Raw genomic sequence first — 24,230 nt, forward strand, 5'->3', positions numbered from 1 at the left:
AAGCAGAGATCGCCTCTAAGTAGACGATATGAGACAGGGAATAGTTGGAGGCTTTTTTTTTAGTATGTCCATATAGGACAAATGTTTAAGGCCTAGGATCCTCTTTGTGAGGTACTTTTGCGGCCTCTCCAGTTGTTGCAGGTGTTTAGTGAGGTACATGCAAAATGGGGCAATGTACTCAATGATTGGCCTAATGAGGGAAGAGTAGATGGAGACAATGATGTCTTTCTTCCTGGATGTAAGACCCTTAGTAATGAGATGTGCCACATAGAAGGACTTTCTCACCACAGTGGCAATGTAGTGGTCAAAAGAGAGGTTGCTGTGAACCTATGTTCCCAGATCTCTTATAATGCCTTCTGTGTTCAATGGACTACCATCAATGTGGTAATTCATGGGAACCAGGTTTTTCCCAAAGGGGATGATGACACATTTTTTGGCACTGAGCTTAAGGCCATGGTTCTGACACCAGTCGTTGGTCTCAGTGAGGCCTTTCTGTAGGATGTCAACATCACTTGGGGAGTTAATAATAGCTCCCAACTTGCAATCGTCTGTGAACTTTGTCAGCCAGAGTCCCTCTGTGTTGGCCTGAACTTCAGAGAATTAGATACCAAACAGGAGAGGTCCAAGGACCGAACTCTGTGGGACTCCACTCATGACTGGTGGGCAGTCTGACTTGGAGTTAGCTACTTTCACACTGTGGGTCTACCTGTGAGCCAGTTTGCAACCCACCTAGTGATATAGGGGTTGATGCCTAGCTTAGTGAGTTTTTCTATGATTCCTGAGTGGGGAATGGTATCAAAGGCCTTGGCCAGATCAAGGTAGGCTTTATAAACCACCTTGCCTTCATCCACAGCTCTGGTGACTGACTCAAAGAAGTTGACCAAGTTGAGCAGGCATGGTCTACCCTTTACAAAACCAAACTGTGTGGGATCCAGAGTTTGGAGATTCCCTATATCCTTGTTTATTAGGTCCATGATGATGCGTTCCGTAGCTTTGCATATCAGACTCGTCAGGCTAATAGGGCGATAGTTACCAGGGTCTGTAGTCACTCCTCCTTTGTGGACAGGGATTACTGTAGCAGTGCGCCATTTGGTAAGGACAAAGCCTGAGGTGAGGCTCTGATTGAACAGGGCACACAGGTGAGGTGTCAGTTCACTCTGTAGTTCATGTAGAACACAGCCAGGGATATTGTCAGGTTCCATAGAAGCTATATTCTTGGCCTTGGACAATGCTGTTTTAACCTGTGCAGCAGAAATACTGGGTGCCTGGCAATCTACTGGTATTGTGACTGGTCCTGTAGGGGGGGGGGAGAGGGGTAAAGTTGGCACTGAATCTGTCGGCCAGTATATTGGCAATATCTGTTGGCTTGGTATAGGAGGTACCATTATGCAGTAGCTCAGAGCATATCTGGTTATTGCAATGGCGATTCTTTACATAACTTAGAAGGCCTTGTGGTTGTCTTTTACTATCTGCTGCAATTCTGTTTTCATAGCTAGCTTTAGAGGATTTAATGAGGGATCTCAACTTTTTGTTTAGGCTGATAAGGGAGTTTTTCCAGTCTTGTGACTTCACCTTAGTCCGCATCAGTTTTCTCCTTCTGTTGTAGAGTTTGTTTATGGCAGGGAACCACCAGATTATCTTCCTTTTTTTGGAGGAGAGTGTCTTGGTTCCATTGGGTATGGTGAGATCCATGCATTTGTGTACATGTTTGTACAGTGCATTGGTGTATGATTTGGCGGTCATGCAAGTGATCTCCATTTGCATGGATGCAGTGAAGTTAGCCATCTCTGTTTTTCGGAGCCCAAAGGTTAGCTTTGGAGAAGTTTTTCATGGTGGTTACCTTTGCGTGGGTGTGTGGGAGGGGTGTGGATTTCCAAGGTGATTAGTTTGTGGTTGGATCTAACCAGGGAGGAGTTGACTATTGGTGTAGAGCAATGGTCACACATGTTAGTAATGACCAGGTCAAGGATGTTGCTACCTCTAGTGGGGTAAGAACGAGCTAGTCCAGGGCATTGGAAATTAATGAATTCCAGGAAACGTTGGGCAAGTGTATTGGTACATGAGTAGTTTTCCCAGTTAATGGAGGGGTAGTTGAAGTTGCCTAGTATGAGAGTGTTAGGCTGGGCCTTAATACTCTCCAGGGTGTTTAGGAACATGGTGTGTGAGTCTTGAGACATGGTTTGGGACCTATAGCAGGCTATGACCTAAATCGCTATCTTATCCAATGTTAGCTGCACCTGAATGATCTCAGATGCGTTATGTTGGGCTCCCAGTCTGGAGGTGTGCGCATCCTTTATGAATATGAAAACACCACCACCTTTGGAGCTTCGGTCCAAGTTCTGGGGCCGAAAGGTGTGGAATGAATTATAGCCTGGTAGTGCTGCTGTCTTGAACCAGGTCTCTGTTATGGCACAAATGTCAGTGTTCTCCATTTTAAGGAGTGTTTCGAGTGAGTGCATTTTGAGATTTAGACTTCTAGCATTGAGCAGCTTGACCCTCAGATTGCATTTGTTTGTAGCTGTTATGGTGGTAATTTGGTCTTTGGAACATCACCTAAAAAAGGCACTATAGGGGTGGCAAGAGCCTTGGCCAGTGTCCGGAAGCCCAGGGGTGACAGATGCTAGCCATCTCTAGCAAAGCATCAAGGTCTGTCAGTCATGTCATCCCAGGCAGACAGATACTGGATCCTTTTAGAATGACACCAGAAACTTAGCCAGTTGTTGAAATCAATCATTTTCTGATTGTACTGTGGTATCATTTTGGGTGATGGTAGGATGCTGCTCAGGGCTATGGTCATACCCGCCTGGGCTACATAATCCAAGAGCTCCTCCATGTCTCTCTTCATGTAGTCCAGGGAGGTACATCTCAGGTCATTTGGACCCATATGTACAATGACAGTCATATTTGTACCTGTTGTTGAGGGACCTGAGTGCATGCGTTATGTGGCAGATCCTGGTGCCTGACATTTAGCTGACTGTTACTTTCTCCTTATTCAACCTAGAGAGTGGAACATCAGTGTGCCTCACTATCGAGTCACCTATGACGTGTGTTGGGCATGCTGTTTTGCCTTAGGGGCTTTGGTTGAGTGGCATACTGTTTAGGAGAGTTATGTATCCTGTGATAAGTGTTCTGTTGTGGTGTGGTGGTCGAGTGCTTTTCTGCCTTGGAGGTCTCTGCTGTTTGGGTAGATTTTTATTGAGAGCCTCTGCGAAGGTGGGTGTGCGGTTTGTGTTTTTATGTAAAGGCAGTGCTGGTGTGTGTTCTAGAGGGCTATGTGTTCCATGTGGTGTGGTGCAAGTGTTGACCTTGACCAGCTGTTCTGGTCTTGACTGGAGAGTGCATGGCTTCCAATTTGGCTATATAAACGCATCTCTCGCAAGTCTGAGTGTTGGGAGGTAAGAGATGAGGGTTATCAGTGTACATGAGGCAGTTGCTACATTGCCTCAGGATGACAAATTTCACCAGGTTAATAGGAGAAAGCACAGGGAACTGACCGTTGGACATGCCTGGAGGGGTGGGTATTAATAATAAGTACTGGAGCTGTTTCCTTGTAGAACTTTTAGTGCTGGTAGCACTTTTGTGTGCTACAATAATTGCTACAAGAAGTCTGGTAAAGTGCTAGATTAATAAGCTGGTAAAAGTGCAGGAGAGGAGAGAACTTGTAGATCTAAGGGAAAAATCGAAGAGCAGACTTTGACACCACTCAGAAGCTTACAAATATTAATGGATTCAGCAAATCTGTATCTGGAGTAGATTAGTTACAGGAAAGCCAGGAAACCAGCACAAAAACCAGCACAAACATGGGCTTTTAAACCTGAAAGTTGAAAGAGATGGAAAAACTGCCCAAACGGCCAATATACTACAATTTCTGGGCCAGAAACCACTCCTCTTGTGGTAGATAGGCTACCTAGTGCTTTACCACTCCCACTGATACACTAGAAGGCTTCCCCTCCAACACAGAAAGGCTTGGGGGGCTCAGAAGCTTACAAACAGTCCTGGATACAGCAAATCTGTATCTGGACTAGACTAGTTAGAGGAAAGGCAGAAAACAAGCTTAAAATGTAGATTTTTTTTTTAGTATAGTGGAAAGGGTGGAAGGAGAAGCAGAAGATAAATCAAGGTTGAGAAACTTAAGTGGGTTGGCCTTCTCAAATGTTCTCTTTGTATTAGGTAGAATGAGCTAATGACAGTAGACTGGGAGGAGTGTCCCAGATCATATTTACAGTAGGGGCAGGCAAGTGCAAAGCCGCCAAGTATAAGAACAGGATACCAATATGGAGGGAGGGTAGGAAACTAAGCCAGTTATATGATACACTCCTTGGCAGGAAATCAGAACAAAAACTAGCCAGAAAATATTTACAAACAGTGTGACAGTAAAAAACCTTATTTATCAGACCCTGTGAGGCAGAAAACTTTAGTACAACCATGCAGATTAGTTTATAGTATAAAATACACTAAAAAGTATGCAGCAGACAATAAAAGTGCTATAAATATCTATAAGCAATAACTAGTAAAAATAAGCAAAAAACAGGATACATATCTGTGTGTATGCCATCGTTTTTAAAACTTGACTTACCTAAGCACAATTTACCTAAACTCATTTTATCTAAACCAAACTCAAAAACAAAGCAAAATAAATGTTTGTGTACAGTGTAAAATGACTTTTTGATCACTGATATGATTTTTTTAAAGATGTAGAAGTAATATTGCAGTTTGCTTTATTTACAGTGTGCTGTTTTGTGCAGTCTGGTAATACACTCGAGTTTTTTATCCTTTTCTTCCACTGTAGTGTGGCCATGTAGTTGTTATAAAAAAAATATTTGTTCTGTTTTTTTTTTCTTTGAGTTTCACTGGTTTAGATAATATGAGTTTAGATAAGTTGTGTTTTACCGAAAATGACGTACACCTATAAATGTATGTGTGTGTGTGAGATTATTATAAAGAGACTCCTGAATTTGGTCGACACCGTAAAATATTAACAGCTGCTTGATCAACCAGAGTTGGCTGACCTATGCAGATGGTCGAGACGTGTGGTAGAGTGACAGTCCCCAGGTAGGGGAATATTCCTTTTCCCTGGGGATTGTGCTATCTGTGAGTTAGTTTATATAATTAGCATAGGGTGTGTTTTTTCCTTGCACATGCACAGTTGACTGACGACATTTGTGTTGTTGACCTTTTGTGGCTCATGTTGTTGCCATCAACATTTTGCTGTGTCAGCAAAGGTAAGTAATTGCATATATATCACAGTATCTGGTATTTCTTAGGACCATCACACATTTGCTTAAGGAAAGGCTTTCCAAATTGTCAAGCCCATTCTGTTTCATTGTTTCTTCTCTCCAAGTGGATACCAAAGGAGACTATGATGGATTGTACACCATCAATTTAGGATTTACCTGAAGCAGATGCCCAAGTTTAGAAAAAATGGTACAAGTGATATTCATTGTAGAAGGCATTGCTGCAGTATGATTCCTTATCCATGATAATTAGCTGTAGGCAGATGCTTACCTTCTGGTCAGATTTTCAGAGCTTACAGATGTCACATGTCCTAACCCAGGATGTCAGCTGACATATAGCTTGAAAGAAGGAGCAGCCCACATCATTTTTCTCTTATTGCTTGTCACAAGATGCAGTTGGTTGTAAGTTGGTCTTTTCATTGGTCCTTTCCTGCTGAATTTCAAAGTGAAGTACTCATCTGGGAACCATTTTTTCCTCTTATTACTATGCTAGATTTATTAAATAATTTTAGTGTTTAACTTTGGACTGCATGGGTTGAAAATTCCATGATGCTGCCAGAAAAAATTGTCTAACAAGTATGCCTGGAGCAGATAAATTTCTGCTAAAAGACTTGTCTTGGTACCCGGCTGTGTGGCTCAGAGGGATAAAACCATGACTGTGACCTAAGCAACCGGTGATTGGTTATTAGCTCAGTAGGCTGGAAGAGACGGGAAGGAGTGGGTGAGATGTGTGACTTTTGGCAGGCTTCCATAGAAGGGAGGGCTGTGGTGGCTTCTTCATCTGTGACAATGTTGCACTCCAGGAGAGTGATGTACGTCAGGCCCTGGGTAGGAGGGAGATAAGTAAGACTACCCAAGCCAATGCAGCAGATGTTGCAGAAGCATGTCAAGGAGCAGGTACACCTTCATATTACGGGCACAGATTGTCCCTCTGTGGTGACACAGAACTTACGTCACTGCCTGGGCTGGGGTTAGGCCACATCCCTAAAATGCCATAATGGCTGCCAGGATGACACCTCTGTGATTGGATCTCAACTCAAGGGGAAGGAATGGTCTAAAATCAGCTACAGCCCCATGAGGAAGAAACGGGTTATTGAATTGCACAGTGCTGAAGACTGGTAGACAGTGAGGTGCAAAAAAAGTGCAATTAAACTACTTCCAATAAAAAGATTTTGAAACAGAGGACCTGGAGTTTTAAAGGTCTTACCTGAGCACATGAAATTACTGGCATTGGCCCAGTGGACTGTTGTAAAGAAAGTGGCACCTAAAAATAGATAAGGCTCAGAAAAAAAATGGGAAAAACCCAAGAAGTTAGCTGTTAAGGATTATGTGGAAAGAGGGCACAAAAATATAGCAACCCCATCGGTCCCACTGAGCCTTAATGGCACAGTATGTGGAGAGGCATTCATCACCTTTGCTTTTGGGAGGGAAGGTCTGGAAGTCCTCAAGCAAACCTTTTCAAAGCTGATAGAAAAAGGTGATTCAACTGGCAGTAGCAACTTGCCACCCATTGAAAAAATGCTACTGCTGTCAAAGGCCACTTGACTTCACCAGAGGTGTGTCTCCCCCCACATTTTGCTTCAAGAATGCTTCCACCACCAAACTCCTCGGTGTATTAATAGATAACCATCTTACCTTCGACTCACATATTAACGCTACTATTAAATCAGTAAATAGAAAACTTGGATTCCTCTACAGAATCAGACCATTCCTTACAGAATCAGCAAAGATCTCTATTTCCCAAACCCACCTTATTTCCACCCTACTCTATGCCTCACCTATATATACCAACCTATCCAGAACTAATCTAAATAAGCTAGCAACCACCTACAACAACATAGCTAAATTTGCCACTGGTACCCCCTTCCGTACTCACCACTGCCTTAACCTTAGACATCTCGGATGGCTGGAAGTACAAAACCAACTAGTTTACCAGCAACTTATTTTTATTCACAAGATTTTACATCATCCTTCAAACACTCCCATACTATGTAACCTAGTAAATTCTTATAAAAACCTTCCTACCCTAAGATCAGCTAAAAAACTACAAGTCGCCACTACCAAATCCTTTAACAAAGCTGGAGACTGCCTATTCTCAAATGCAGTTGGCAATTCCTGGAACAAACTTCCAACTGAGATCACATCCCTTACTTCCACCAACCTTTTCAAGAATCAGCTGAAAAACTTCATGAAAACCAAATGGCTTTGCCCCTGCTCTCAGCCTGACTGATACTTATTTTCTCCTCTTTCTAACTCTAACTCTCAAACTTGATTTATTTTACTGAAACTCCTCTACCTTCTTTATATGGCAAGTTTTAATACTTCTTGCTCTCTTTTTTTTGTATCTCCCCATTATGACTTTCTGTATATATTTTTTGCTTACTGAAACTGAACTAGAACTTTTTCTTTTTTGGCTGTTAAAAAAAAACAAAAAAAATTAATTACTTGTACTATTTTGTATAAATGTTTCTTTGTTTCTGTCCTTGTTATTATCTCGGAGCTTTTCTCCTCGGGCCTCTACTGAAAATGGACATATATCCAGTTAGACTAGCCCGGTCAACAAATGTAAATTAAAATAAATAAAAATAAATAAATTAGACGTCTGTGCTATTGCCACTTAGTGGTTCACACCTCACCTTCATTGAGTGTCATTATTTCTACAGTAACTTCAGGGTATGGGCATTCGTTGGTACTTTAATGCATCAGTATCCATCTTCAAATACCTTTAACCTCTTGGTTGTCCTCTAGGTGCTTTCATCCTGATGTCCTGATGAATATACTGCCAAGGATTCAAACCACTGGTATACCCAACAAGTCGATTCAGTAGTATTAGATTTTTCAGCAGGCACTTTCTTACTATGTCAGTTAAGCTTTGAAGGACCCCCCCCCCCCACACACACACACACACTTAGAGAGTTCTACATACCTTCTGCATCCTCTTGTGCTTCTGCAGCCAGCCTTGGCTGTTACTTTCCCAGACATGTGCTAGTGTAGGTCCAAAATCTTTATTTTTCTGGATTTTGTAGTAAATACGCTCTCTCGGTGGTTTGGGTGAATTAGAAAACTTAGCTGCTAGGCACATTGTATAGTGCAGTGTTTGATATTGCTTCATGTACAAGCTTGGAGCATTATTAGAGAAGAAATTCTGAACTTGAACTGGAGAGGGGGTGTACTGTACATCTATTAAGCAGCATCCCCTTGTAGATAGTTGATGTAGTAAATCTGTGCCTTTTGTTTCTCAAATTACCTGCAAGACTGAATAATTACTGTAACATGGAACAAGGCACTAACAGACTAGATATTCTCTGTCACTTAACTACAGCGGGTCAGTATTTCTTCTCCCCTTTACTATGTTTCCATATATGTTGATGTGGAAATTCTATGGACAGTGACATAACTCCAGTTTACCATGCCCTGGTAACTCAGTGCAGTGTGCAGAGGCTAAACTGCAAAAATGTTTTACATACCGCAGTCCTGGCTGTATGGTTCTAGAACTTTACTAAGCACCTCAGAAAATGTGTACACTGCTCCAACAAATGGATGCTGAAAGGAGACAGGTCATTGTTGCCAGTAAATTCCTCTGATGGACATTCTACAGAGAGAGTTTAATTACATATACAATGGAGCAGATATGAAAACACCCTTCCAGGTTGTAAAGAGTATTAGACTTATCTAACAGTGAGATCCTTTTGTTGGATCAACAAGGTTCATTCTCTCTCCATTTTACTTTGGCATTATTTTCTCTGAGACTGAGCGTGCCCATCCTGTGCTGACACACACCATAATATCCTGCATCATGAAGGCATGCCAAGTGCCTGACCTACTAGTTCTTTACATCTACTTGCATAATTTGGAAATAAGTCCAGACTCATGTGACTGAAAAATTTGCTGTCTTTAAGTAAACACGTGTCCACGTAGCCAACAACTAATGAGGCAAGCCCTGCATATGCATTTTCTGTCTTGCCATGGAGAATAGAATAGTATGAAGCAATGCCAGTAGTAATATCAGTGTCAGCCTTGGACACACACACACACACACACACACACACACACACACACACACACACACACACACACACACACACACATACACACACACACACACACACACACACACACACACAGATCAGAAGGAGAAACTCCTGACGTACCCCATTACTAAGAAAATGTGACAAGTGAATGTTTCTTGTGCAGTTACAGATAGAAAGGTGCTGCACACCACTCCATACCTTTGGAGGTGAGCTGTCAGAAAGCTAAAGGAAAAAAAAGAATTGGCCCTGGTCAAGCCCTTCTAGAGGCAAGACTTATTAAAATGGCCCTCTGGTCATTATGTGCTTAGCTTTTGTTTGTTTAATGAAGATCAAACTGGACTAGAGCTCATGCTTGCATTCCTCTTCATGAGATAACAACCATCCCTGTGGAAGCACAGTTCTGGCTTCCACTTTTGAAGCTGTGTCCTGGGATGTAGGTTCCACCACCCCGCCCCTGTTTGATAGTTTGAAGCATGTCAATGACTAGCATCATCACAGAGAATGAGCTTTTAAGTTACCCAGTTTTTGCTCTGGGACAGCAAATCTTGAAGCCACTGACTTTACTTCCAGGGTTCCCACTACAGGCACAGTAGGGCTTTGTGACCAACATTAAAAGGGGAGTGTCCACTTGGAAAACACCCTTAGGGGACATAGCCTGATGCCAAAAATGGGCCCAAACCAGGTCCCTTTTATGTTTCCCGCACACCATTGTTAACGCGTGTGTTGTAAACACTGCATTTCTGTTTGCTTGACCCTTGGTAAGCTCACATCACATCCTTGTCCCTGTGTAACCTTCCTCATTCTAAAGGATCCTGAAGGGAGTCTGACAAACTTGAGGCCTTTATGTTTGACATAGATGAGGACAATGACTTCTCACAGCCTAAACAACATTCTTCTGGATAATAAATGTTTTTGTAGGGGGACAAGCCCCTCTGCACCCTCTTACTTAAGTATACTAACTGTCCGGTCACACAACCACAGATAAATGAGAAAACACCAGATACAGTCAATCATCATTGTCCATATTCTGTGTTTTTATGACTGTGGGGTATATTTAAGTAAAGGTGTGTGTGGGGTGGAGGGGAGCTTGCTCCCTGCAAGAACATTTTTTGGTGCATTTTCTCAGTCTTAAACAGTTTAGATAAAATTAAATGTCGATAAAAATGCTTGTCAGTCAAATTAACTGTAAATAAAAATGTGTCATTCGATTTGGTTTTGATAAAAAGTATGTTAGATAAATTTAAAAAAAAAAAATATATATATATATATATATATATATATATATATATATATATATAAAAGAAAGAAATATTACTAGGCAAGATTGCAGGCTACAGAAAAGTCAAATCAGCTTCTGTGGCCTTTGCAAAGAAATGGCTACTCTTCTGTAAACAATCACTAAGTGGATCTCGTGTTGTATTATTTTGCCTTAAGTTCTATGACAGGCATTTACCAGGAAACATAAGATCACATTTCACCAGATACACAGCTGTAACAGTAGATTTTCTAAAAAAAAGGCGGGGGGTTTGTTTGATGATGACCTGGAAGCAGTGTCTTGGTTGTCTGTCCATATGCTGTCCAGTCAGTACAGGATGGACATTTATTTATTGACTGGGAAAGTTCGACTAGGACAGAGCCTATTTTCAGCGGAGGCCCAGGGAGAAATGCTCTAGACGCATGTCTTTAACCGGAGTACCCAGAGAAAACCCACACAAACGCAGGAAGAACATGCAAACTCTACACAGAACGCACCCCAGCCGAGAATCGAACCGGAGAACCTCTTCTGTGAGGTGACCACGTTAACCCCTTGCACTTCTGTGTTGCACCATTGTGTTTAGGGTACGGCAGGATTTGCAGCAACATTCTTGAGTGCCTTCCTTTACTGGGATACCAACCACACAGAGGACTGGAATGACTGTAGCAGTGACTTAACCAGATTGTATTGAATTCTTTGTACTGTACCATAATTGTAGATGTTCAGTTATAGCTACCTATGCAGCCCAGTTTTCCTTCCTGTTTTCCTGCTTGATGACATTTAGAACCAGGGTGTGGAGCAGTAGTCATTCTTCCCATCCTGGTTTCCTTCTGATTTCATCTGAAGCCTTGGTGTCCTCTTCCTTGCAGCTTACGTAAGAGCCATGTATATATATATATATATATATATGGATCTATCTTACAACGTCGACAAGTCAAAACGCCGAAAACGAAATCACCGACACCACATAACCGACATTTCACAAACACGAAACCTCACATGCCCGACACACCATAATCCCGACAAGCAACAAACAAAACAAATCCCCGGTCCAAAAAGCACACACACAACACAAGCACACCAAAATCCTTACAAACCAACACTAAACCTCACATACACAACTACCTACAACCTTAACCCAAACCCTAACCCTAAGGTCCGCCACTATCGCACACTCACCTAACCCGCGCCCTAACCCTAACTCACTTAACCGGCCCCTAACCCACAAACTATCACAGTCGCACACTTACCTAGGCCGCTCCCTAACCCTAACTCACTTAACCCGCCTAACCCACAAACTATCACAGTCGCACACTTACCTAGCCAGCTTCTAACCCTAACTCACTTAACCCACCCCCAACCCACAAACTATCACAGTCGCACACTTACCTTACTCGCACCCTACCGTCCGTCACTACCGCATACATCCACAGCCTTTTCCCATGTCGATGTTCTCAGCGTCGGGGTTTTGATCCGTCGGTCTTCTCCGTTTTCGATCTTCTGGCGTCGGTGTTCTCGCTGTCGGCGTTCTGACTTGTCGACGTAGTCAGATAGAACCATATATATATATATATATATATATATATATATATATATATATATAATTAAAGTCTGTTTTTTTATCACCTTAGGGCATTACCTGGGTAATGGCAAGAAGGAACAGAAATTATGGAGTACATAGCATGCTGATTTTTGAAAGAATACTTGACTTGAAATTCTTTTGTACTTCAGTAAGTAGAAGAATAGAAAAGGGAAGTAGACTTGAAGCTCTGCTAACACAGCATGAAAGATATGGAAATTACAGGAGATTTCAGTCACTTTAATCTGCAGAAAACTAATTGGAAGAAGTGGAATAGATATCTGTCCAGGAAAATTTCACTACTTGGTAGCAAGGAAACACTAAGCAGCATATGTGTAATGCTTTTATCGACTTATCACTTGTGGCATAGGGAGGCTTACATTTATATAAAAATAATAAAACATATTAACAAGTTCACTTCTACAAACATTATTTTATATATTCTATAATCATTACACTACATTGCATAAATTATTCAATTCTTGTCTTCTCTTAAACCTAATTACTTCTTCAAAACATTTTTTTCTGCATGCATTGTTTCCACAGTTTCCATGTCTTTCTATGTAATTTAATCCTACCCGTTTCCAAAAATCCAAGTTCTTGTTCTCTTACTCTCAAGTATAGTTGGTTTAGATTTTGATTTCCATTTTGTAGTAATTGCTTTTTTGGTAGTCACCAGAATTAAACTTAAGGCCTTACTATGTCTACACAATTCAGATCCTGTATCCCAACTCAGAAGAATCATTTCCTTAGTTGCACTCATTTACTTGTCCAATATTTCTGGGTGAGTACTCTGCAGGGATATTTTCAAGTCTGCCAACTCATTACACTACCAAAACATATGTTCCCAGTTACCTCTTTCTTCATCACACTTACATTTGCTACCTACCCGGGGGAAAATTCTTTAAAGTCTGCTTGGGGTGTAAAAGTATCTATGCAAACACTTCAGGCAAAAATCCTAAATGTTGACTTTTTTTGCATGTCTGGGAGCCATACATATATGTTCTCCCATTGTTTCTTTGTGAATTGCATATCTAATCTCTCTTCCCAATCTTTTCTGATCTCTTCTGATTGATTCCTATAGTTATTGCTCAATAGTTTATATGGCCTACTAATTATCCTTTTTTGTAAACAGCAGCTTTTCTACATTCAGTTAAAAGTCAACCAGAGCAGCTCTATCATTTAGGATTCCCCTATCCCTTTCTCTTTGTCTATACTCTGATATCAAAGGCAATCACTAGCCTGCAGTCAGTGTCTTCTTGGCCTCTTCCTATTCTTTTACCTTTACTTTTCCGATTATACCTTGGTTCCTTTCCCAGCTTCCTCCAGTAAATTCCATCCCACCTTTTGTCTGTTCTCTGTATCCCTAATTGCAACCATTCCTACTGGCAGAATCTCCTTTGTCTGTTCCTCTTGGCTTACTTCTTAGTGTGCTTTCTGCTGCTGAATGAATGTAATATTCAATATGTTATTTGTTATTTTCCTTAAGCATCTGCGTCCAAAATCCCATTTTTTCCTTATTTCTGGAATTACCCCCTGCTTCATCATCAATTTCCACTTTGGATTGTTTTCTGCTTGTAATGTGTATAAGAGCCTTAACTGTGTATCTCTAAAATATCCCTTCAAATTAGGTGAACCTAAATCATCTTATTCTTTTGAGAGGGTCAGCTTATCCCATTTGACTCTTGCCGTCTTCCTGTCCTAAATAAAATCCTTCAACTCTTTATTACTGTACACAACTTACGCTGGTTAATAAAATTATGCATGACCTGTGTATAAAGCGAAAAAGACTAAAAACATTTTTACTGCTTGTATTTTGCTATCCATATCAACAGGCGAGCACCTCCAGTTTCTCAGTTTTTGTACTAGTCTCTTTCCACATATCTTTAGCTTCTATAACCGAATCCTGTTTAATCCATACTCATAAGTACTTCATTTATCATGTCCCCATAAATATGGGTATTGCTGGACCAATTTGTGTGTTGGAACATGGTTTATAGCTATAGCCTTTGTTTTATCTTCATTAATTTTATATCCTGAAAAAAATTAAAAAAATGGAACCGTCTCAAAATATTCCATAACACTGAGATGTCCTTTTCTGGTTTCATCAAGTGCAAAATAACATCTGCAAATGAAGCCAGCAGAATTTTCTTAAACACCATTCTAATTATATCTTTGAATTTCTGAAAACTTTATTCACTAAGCAGCATATGTTGTAATGATTTAAGTGTATGAATTAAGATGATGCGTTTTATTTTAATGCCTTTTTCAGTAAGATGACCAGGTATTCAGAGCTTTGAAGTGACCACCCCACAGTGTGGTTCTTGATGGACAGCATCACAAAAAAGGATCACGCTACAGTTTAAAGTCCTCTACTCCAAAAAAATACTTCAAAATGACAGATGAGCTTTCACAGAGTTTTAAGAGCCTTCAGTTTAATCCATTATTGTTTGTGATGGAATAGGCAAAATTGAGCATCATCAGGAAGGAAATATCAGCTACTGCAAGAAAGCAGGGTGTTGAGATCAGAAGGAAAATGTGTAAGCTAAAATGTAGTTAATTTGCCAGTGAGAACTGCAGTCCTTGAAATGGGAACAGCTGTATGAAGTGCAAGTCAAGCATTGTCACCCATACGGTTAGTGAAATGGGCAATATAGTTAATTCTATAGAAGTACAGAAATCCTTCAATTTAGTTGGAGGAGTTAGTATTTACAGGTACTTTAATGAAAAGAGGTATGGAAGGATGGAATTGATATGATGGAAAGAGAGAAAGGGATAAAGGAGGCTAGGTAAACTTGCATAACGGGAGATAACCTTAGCTGGTATAACCTAAAAAGAACAGAGAGGCCGAGTTGGAACATAAATATCCCTGTAAATTAAATCTGAAAAAATATATGTAGGAATATTAGTCATTTGCTTCTTGAAAAACTTGTCATATTGCAAAAAAGACAGATCTTTTTCGATTTTCTTGCTACTAGGAGCAGGAAACGTTTTTACTTTAGTGGTCACAGATGTGGTCATTTTTGGCTTACAGTGTGCAGTACTAGTGTCTGTATCTTAGCAGAATTCCATAGGAGAGGATAGAAAAAGGGATTTGTCAATAAGTTAGTCTCTAAAATGAGAACAAATCTTTTTTCCTAGAAAAGAAGGAAAATGTGGAAGTTTTTATTAGGTAAAGAAACATTCATGATTATTGGAAATGGAAACATAAAATGACATTAAGTAGGACGGAAGTTGGGTGAGTAATTAAAACGTTTCTTCAAAGTGTGGCTGCAGGCTGAAATGATGTCTGCATTCAGGGAATTATTACTTAAAATCCTAAGGGTTAGGATTGGATTGAACTTACAAACTATAAATAAAGGGGGTGCAGTGTTAGAGAAAGTAGAAAATCCTTTGAAATGTACTATGACAAGACAGTGAACAAAAAGACATTATTTTGATCCATATGTATTTGTACAAATCACATTTTCTGTATATGTAGTGATTGTTTTTATTTTTAATTAATCTGTGTATTTATTTTTGCAATTTTCCTTTCTATCATTTTCAGTTGGCAAGATATTGTGGTAGGTGCACCACAATATTTTGAAAAAGGAGGTGAAATTGGAGGAGCGGTATATATTTACATTAACAATAAAGGCAAATGGGACACAGTAAAACCAATCCGTTTGAATGGCGCAAAAGATTCCATGTTTGGCTTGTCTGTAGAAAACATTGGAGACATCAATCAAGATGGTTTCCCAGGTAAGATACGGCACATCATGACTTTATTTAGCAGGACTGTGTATAGACTGCCTGATAAACCCAGCTGAGATGTAATAGATTACTTTACAGACAAGTCTTTTCTTTTTTTCAGAAGTTGTGCAGATAATTGAGGCACTACACTCTATCCAAGTAATTTGGAACCAGGCAATATTTTAAAAATGTTGCAGAATTTAAAAAATATGAAATAACTGAAGTGTGAGGGGCTTTAATGGAGTCTGATGCCACGAGGTGTAAGAGGATAGCTTTTCTTATGAAACTGATTATTTTCTGTTACTCTAACCTTACTAACTCCTGTTTTTGCAGTGCTTCAGTGTTTGGATAAAACTTGATGTTTTAGGAATTGGAGACAGTTTATTAAATCTTGCAGTTTACATCTCCGAGAACATACCATTCCTAAACACAACTTCCCCAAAATTAAATGTCCCTAAGAACTAGGGTTCTCATTCCTTCAGACATGCCACTGAAGCAACTCTTAAGTGCTACTCCATCCCTGTTCAGTCAGCTTCACTCTGGTTACTACCTGTATATAGAGAGAATGCAATGCTCATTACCCATTACATATCAGCTTTCAACTTCAGCTTTAAGTGAATTCATAAAACCTACACACTGTATATCCATCCATTTTCTGATAACCTGCTGTATCCTTTATAAGACATTGGAAGTGCCAGAGCCTGTCCCAGCAGCCAGTGGTCACGATTTTGAAGCTCATTCTTGGAGGGTAGCTGATCTGTAGTAAAATGCACACATGTATGCAGTCTCACCCATCTATGGTAATTTGGAAGTTCACCAGTCAACCTGCAGTATATTTTTGGGAGGTGAAAAGAAATTGAGTAGCTGGAGAAAACCTACACGGACATAGGGAGAATAAGCATACAGTGTAATAGGCACCCTGAACTCTCTTGACACTTTACAGTGTATGTACAAAGTGCAGGTAAAGTATAGCACTGTATAGAATGGTTATAAAAGCTATTTAAAACTGCTGTCTACAGATGCTTAGGAATATAACCATAGTAAATTATATACCTAAAATGCATTGAATAAACTACAACAGCACGTTTGAAGCTGGTGAATTATTGAACCTTCAGACAGAATTAAGAATGTTAAATCCAGCAAAATCCATGTTTAGGTCTTCGGTGAGTGGTTAGTTAATGTTGTTGTTCTGAGCTACAAAGCTAAAACATCTCTCTAGCTCTAGAAAACAGTACAGTAAGATGGTAAGTAATTTGCTTAACTCCTCTTATTAGCAGCAAAGCCGAATATCTGAGCTACCAATTATAGAAGGCATATAGTTAGAATGGTATGATTAAAAAGCTGTTAAGCACTGTGTAGATGTCCTTCAAGGATGCATCTGCAGTCCTAACATATGGGTTGTCCTGCCTCAGGCAGCCCTTCGGTCGGCCGGATTCCAAAGTCTGGGTCTGGCCTCGGCTGATGTCGCACTTCACCCGACGTCATAGCTGCTGTCAATTGGGTATAAAGGCATCAGCCAACGCCATTTTCCTCAGTCTTTCTTGCCGCGCGGTGCCCGAAGCAGAAGCTGTTCGCAAGTGCCGGTCGGTCAGAACCAGAGATTACTACTACCGAAGACTTCTAAAAAGCTAAGTACCCCGTTGGGGACTCTTTCTTGCCTCAGCCGATGTCAGAAAAAGTAAATAACTGTTTAACTTGTGGGAAACAAATACCTCATAAGGATTTCCACTCTTACTGCCTTCCTTGCTTAGGCCCAGACCACGACGTAGCAGCTTGTCTAGCCTGTGCTTCCTTCAACCGACGGACACTTAGACGTCGGTCGGAGTTTGCAGAGGAGTTTTTCGGCCCCGCTTTTGCTTACAACATGCCGTCGGAGACTCCGACTTCACAATTAGCTAAAAAGCGTAAGGAAAAGGACCGACACTCGCGGTCCGCGGTTTCGGCCGAAACCACGGTTAAGCCAACCGCGAGTGTCTCGGTTTCAGCTGAAACCGAGTCCTCGGTTCTTCCTTCGGCCGAAAGCATGCCTCCTATAACCGAGGCCTCACCCAGCATGGCTGAATCTGCTACTGAAATTCCACCTGCTGTTGCAGGTTCTCAGGATTTATCAGATACTATTCCTTTAGACATATCTACGCCTGCACATGGAGCTGCTAGGCCCCCTGCATCTATGTCTATCAAGGCTTTTTCTAGGGCTAAAGCAGCTAAATCTTCTAAGGCCTTGCCTGCTAAAACCCCCTCACACAGGCCTACCTCTAGTTCCCAAATGCTCAGCCTGGCAGAGGATCTCATTTCTTTGATCAGGGGATCCCAACCTCACCCTGACAGGGCCTCTCACCCCCCTCCAGAGAAGAGGCCTAGAGCAGATCCCCCTGAGCCAGTTTCAACAGATTATTCCTCGGATGATTCAGAACACTCAAATCCTCCAGAAGGCCCTTATTCTCCATATGAGGACTCTGACGCAGAAGACTCCATTCCTTCTGCCTCTCCTCCTGAGGAATTTTCCTTTGGGGAAACCTTGCATGCTATGAGAGAGCAATTTCAATGGCAGGGCCAGGATTTTTCAGATTCAAGGAAAAGGCTAAGGACCTTTTTACATTTACCACAGCATAGGCCTTTAGCCATTCCTCCAGTACTAACAGTTGTGGATGATGCATTTAATGATGCTTGTACTGCCCCTGACTCTCTTCCCCCAGCCCCTGCTAAGCCCGACAGATGCTACAGGGTCCCGGACACACACTATTACTTGTATAAGGCTCCTATTGCAGATCCTGAAACTATTTCACAGGGCCCCAAAGCTGTAGCAGCTGCCTCTGCCAGAAACCCCCTCCCCTCTGAAAGAGAATCTAGAGCATTAGAGAGATGGGGTAAAAAAGTTTATACTTCTGCTACTCTTTCGGCTAGGGCTTTAAACTGTCAATTCCATATGATTCAGTATCAGGAATTTTTGTTAGATCAGCTAAATAAAAAACTGTCCTCTCCTGAACCTATAGACCGTAAGTCCCTTCAGGATTTGGTACATAACACTCAGCAGGTCAGTAATCATTCCTTAAAATGCGGCTATGATGCACTGGAGGCTTCCTTTAGATCAGCTATGACTGGTACAGTGATCAGAAGGCATGCATGGTTAAAAGAGCAATCCTTACCAGACCATGTAAAGTAAAAGCTCCTAGATGCTCCCATGGAGAAACACAGTTTGTTTGGCTCCCCTGCACAGCAAGTGTTAAAGAAGGTGGAAGAAAAAGCAAAATCTGTCCAAACAGTCAAGGATTTCTTGCAGGTCCTGCCTCCGAGGTTTAGTAGAAATTGGCCCTCAAAGAATTGGTCCTTTCCAGACACCTCCAGAGCACAGAGAGGCAGAAATAGGTGCCCAAGAGGCAGAGGTCAATCCAGAGGTGCCTACAGGGGACATCAGTGGCAGCCTAACAACCAGAGAAGTACTGCCACAGATCCAGCTACTACCACTTCCACAGGACAGTCACAGTGACTTGGCTCTGATACCGCCTACCAGGGAACAACTGGAAGCACCCTTAGGCGGAAAGCTAGCCTTATTTTCAGCAAACTGGCACTACATTACAGGAGACAAATGGATTTTACAGACAATAGACAAAGGCTACAGGTTTCACTTCCATACTCTACCAAGAAAGAGAGGAATGCCAAACCTACCACCAAACCAAAAAACAAACGCTCTAGGACAAATCAACCACTTACTAAGGATGAGAGCTATAGAAAAGGTACCGTCTATGGAACAAGGACAAGGATTTTACTCCAGACTTTTCCTGGTACCAAGAAAAGAAAACCAATGGAGACCTATTCTCGACCTGTCAGCTCTGAACACATATCTCATTGTTCCAAAATTCAAAATGCTGACCCTACAGCAACTTCTTCCCATGCTGGGCAAGGAGTCTTGGCTGGTGACTCTAGATCTCAAGGAGGCATACCTGCACGTCCCTATATGACCAGATTGCAGAAGATACCTCAGATTTCTTGCAGGATCAGAGCATTATCAATTCTCAGCATTGCCCTTCGGCTTATCTACTGCGCCCAGAGTATTCACGAAATGCCTGGCATCAGTAATTGCTCATTGCAGGCTTCAGGGAATTCAGATTTATCCATACCTGGACGACTGCCTGATACAAGCGGACAACAAGATCAAATTAAGAAAAGATTTGGAAAAGGTTATTCACCTACTGCAAGCCCTGGGATACACAGTCAACATAAAAAAGTCAAGGCTGGTACCATCCCAAAGGATAACATTCTTGGGTGCAGAACTGGACACATCAAATCAAATGGCATTTCTCACAGCAGAAAAGCAAAAGCAACTACCAGTCTATTTCATGGCATTAACAACGCAGAACCAGCTTACAGCAAGAAAAGTCCTGCAAGCCCTGGGTTACATGGCATCCTGCATAATATTGATTCCACATGCCAGACTACATATGAGAAAGTTGCAATGGTACCCAAGGAATTTATGGTCTCAGCACAAGCACAGCCTAGAAACCCAAATTCCAATAATTCCATGCCTGAAACAAGAATTCCTGTGGTGGGCTCAGGCCTGTCAGTTGAACAGAGGACTGCCTTTCCACAGCCCTCACCCAAGCCAGACTATCACCACGGATGCCTCAGACCTCGGTTGGGGGGCACACATGGTGGACAAGTGTATACAAGGCCTATGGACACAAGACCAGCTGAACCTGCACATAAATCAAAAAGAGATGCTGGCAGTGAAACAGGCAATTCAGACATTCAGACCGTTTCTTCAACAGGGTCATTTGCTCATAAGGACGGACAACACCACAGTCATGTGGTATATCAACAAACAGGGAGGCACACACTCATATCCTCTATGCCGGATGGCAATGGACCTGTGGAATGTGGCCCTGAACCTCAACATTCAGCTCCAGGCCATTATTTGTGCCAGGAAAAGAAAATATACTAGCAGACACCTTAAGCAGAACTACCACGGATGCCCACGAATGGATGCTGCATCCAGACATCTTCAAATCCATTACAAAGAAATGGGGGCTACCAGAAATAGACCTGTTCGCATCCCCACACAACCACCAATTGAGGAAATTCTGCACAAGGACATAGCACCCACTTGCTTGGAAGGTGGACTCCCTATCCTTCAGTTGGGAAAACCTGACAGCATATGCATTCCCACCTCTTCCTTTGATGCACAAAGTGCTACTGAAGATCAAAGAAGATCACCCAAGGATCATCCTGATAACTCCAGACTGGCCGAGGCAGCATTGGTACACGCTACTGAGGAGTATGTCTCGGGCACATGCATGGCCTCTACCTCTAGTTCCTTTACTGCTAACACAGAACAACTTCAAGATCCTGCATCCAAACTTGAAAACACTGCAGCTAGCTGCTTGGAATATTACATAAAACAAAATAACCCAGATTTATCTCAGAGGGTTAAAAACATTATCCTGGAGGCACGCAGACCCTCCACAAGGAAAACTTACTCAGCCAAATGGAAAAGATACCTCATTTGGAGTGCAGCAAAAGGAGAAAATGTATCATTAGCAAGCATAGCTAACATCCTGGAATATTTAGCAGAACTTTTCCACAATGGCCTGTCTTACTCCTCCATTAAGATTCATGCATCAGCAATTTCAGCAGAATACAACATGGATCCTCCAGTCTTCTCTCATCCTCTACTCAGGCAGTTTCTGATAGGAATTAAAAATGTAAAACCACCAAGGAAGCCACCTTTGCCTACATGGGACCTGAACTTTGTGCTAGAAAAGTTAACACTTCCCCCTTTTGAACCAGCAGCAACAGCAGAATTACAGTTCTTATCTTGGAAAACTGCTTTCCTGCTTGCAATCACTTCAGCAAGAAGGGTTTCTGAATTACAAGCATTAATGGCAATACAGTCCTTCCTTATCTTCCATCAGGATAGAGTGTCCTTGAGAACTAATCCTACTTTTATGCCAAAGGTGGTCTCCAGGGTATCATTGAACCAAGCAATCCACCTACCAACATTCTTCCCCAACCCACAGAACAGGGGGAAAAGACTACTACATACCTTGGATGTGCACAGGCAATTGCGCTACTACCTGGACAGAACCAAGAACAATAGAAAAACTGACCAGCTTCTGGTAGCATATGCAACAGGAATGGAAGGAAAAGCAATTTCAAAACAGACAATCTCAAAATGGATAGGAAATTGCATTAGATTTTGTTACTCTTTTCATGGAAAGACAACTCCAGAAAACATCAGACCTCACTCCACAAGGGCTACAGCCACTACTACAGCTTTCTTACGAGGAGTGGCTACCAAAGACATTTTAGAGGCTGCTACTTGGAGCTCCGTGCATACATTTGCCAAGCATTGTAATCTACCCTTATACTCCAGATCCTGAGCAGGTTTTGCCACTGCTGTTTTGCAAGGGATCTTAACTACACCATAATCTTCTTAGTGCCTCCTCCCCCAGTTTGGCTATGGTATTCTACCCATATGTTAGGGCTGCAGATGCATCCTTGAAGGACATAGTACAGTTTTGTACCTACCATAAATGTAGATGTCCGAGAGGTATGCATCTGCAGTCAGGATTACCCACCCTCCTTCCCCTCTGTGGTACTCCTAGGGTATTTGCCCATCTTGTAGCTAGCTGGGGGAATCTATTATGGTGTATTTGTTTGTATATATGTATATACATGTTTATTTTTGTTTGCTCTCTACTGTTTGGAATCATTTACATTTATCCAAATTTAGCCTTCCTAGAGGGCACCTGGCATCTGGGGCAAGAAACACTGAGGAAAATGGCGTCGGCTGATGCCTTTATACCCAATTGACAGCAGCTATGACGTCGGGTGAAGTGCGACATCAGCCGAGGCCAGACCCAGACTTTGGAATCCGACCGACCGAAGGGCTGCCTGAGGCAGGACAACCCATATGTTAGGACTGCAGATGCATACCTCTCGGACATCTACATTTATGGTAGGTACAAAACTGTACTTTTTGTGGACCCTTCTTGAATAAAATGTGATCTAAAAAGAATGTAACAATCCCTAAGAGTTATAAGGTGCAGCAAATGTTCCTATATCCCTGTCAAAAAACAACCCAAGTCCAGTGTCTCCTAAAACTTCTTGTATTATTTAATCCCTAAACTCAGGTTGGAAGTCATGGGAAGGGTTCAAATTACTATTTTGTGACAGTAGCATTATCCATTTATTACCATTTTTTTAGGAATTGATAGATGTTCTTCGTGTTTCACTGTTGCAGTCATTACATTTGGGTAATCTGCTGGCATGTTGCCCTCAGTCGGCCTGAATTCCAAAGTCTTGGGTCCTGAGTCGGTTGCTGTCTTCTCTTCCATGTCGTGAGGTCGTCAGGGGTATAAAACATGCAGCCGACGCCATTTTCTTTAGTCTTTCTTGCCGCGCGGTGCCTGAAACAGAAGCATTTTGCAAGTGCCGGTCGGCTGACTACTGAAATATTCAAGTTTGAGTTTCAGATCCGAAGTCTTCAGTAAAGCTAAGTACCCCGATGGGGAAACTTTTTTCTTGCTTTTTACCAATGTCAGAAAAAGTTAATAATTGTATTACTTGTGGGAAGCAAATACCTCATAAGGATTTCCATTTATACTGTATTCCTTGCCTAGGCCCTGATCACAATGTGCCTGGCTGTCGGTTTTGTGCAAGATTTAACCAACCCACTATTAAGCGTCTGTATATTTTTGCATCAAAGTATTTTGGAAACAGATTTAACTACCCAGAAATGTCGTTGGATAGCGGTCCAACTACTGGAGTACATAAAAAACGCAAAGAAAAGGACAGAGAAAGGCAGTCAAGATCCAAACCTGATGATGAAGCTTCTCCTAAGCCAGTCGCCGGTTCGCCGGTACTCAGTGACGCGCTTTTGCAGCCCTTGATATCCGCTACCTTCGAGTCGCAGGCCTCTACCGACACCCATGTGGAGTCCGGCATGCCGCAAGATACTCAAGGTATTGGACCGATGGATGTATCTCCCTCGGATGGGTCCAGAGCCGCTGAGCAGGCACCGGCTTCTGAGGGTGTATTCACACCTCAACATTTGTATATCAAACCGACGACAGCTGCAAAACCAAGGACAAAAGCAACTTCTAAAACTAAAAAAAACGATGCATGAGCCACGTGCGCAGGCCTCTGTTCCTAAAAAGCAGATGATCAAAATGGCTGAAGACCTTATTACCTTGATCAAGGGTACCCATCCCCCTCCAGATAAGAGGCCTAGGCAAGACACTGATTATGAATCTTCAGATCGGGTGTCCATTTCTTCTGATTCCTCTTCTGATGAGGAATTATCTGTACCTTCCTATGACGACTCTGATGCTGAGGAGTCTATTCCATCTGCATCTCCTCCTGAGGATTATTCATTTGGAGAAACCTTGCTTACTTTGAGG

General features: G+C 41.8%; 1 protein-coding gene across 2 annotated transcripts in view; it reads left to right on the forward strand.

Moving 5' to 3' along the window:
- The window catches only part of ITGA6 (integrin subunit alpha 6), a 1,068,325-nt gene that overhangs the window by 538,163 nt on the left and 505,932 nt on the right, over positions 1–24,230 (forward strand). For both annotated transcript variants that reach the window (XM_044075540.1, XM_044075541.1), the window contains exon 7: positions 15,647–15,840. In XM_044075540.1, coding sequence (XP_043931475.1) covers positions 15,647–15,840 — 194 coding nt within the window. The remainder of the gene's footprint in view (positions 1–15,646; positions 15,841–24,230) is intronic.

This window comes from Protopterus annectens, chromosome 6.part1, assembly GCF_019279795.1.
Source record: "Protopterus annectens isolate FY-2018-M chromosome 6.part1, PAN1.0, whole genome shotgun sequence".
Classification (NCBI taxonomy): domain Eukaryota; kingdom Metazoa; phylum Chordata; order Ceratodontiformes; family Protopteridae; genus Protopterus; species Protopterus annectens.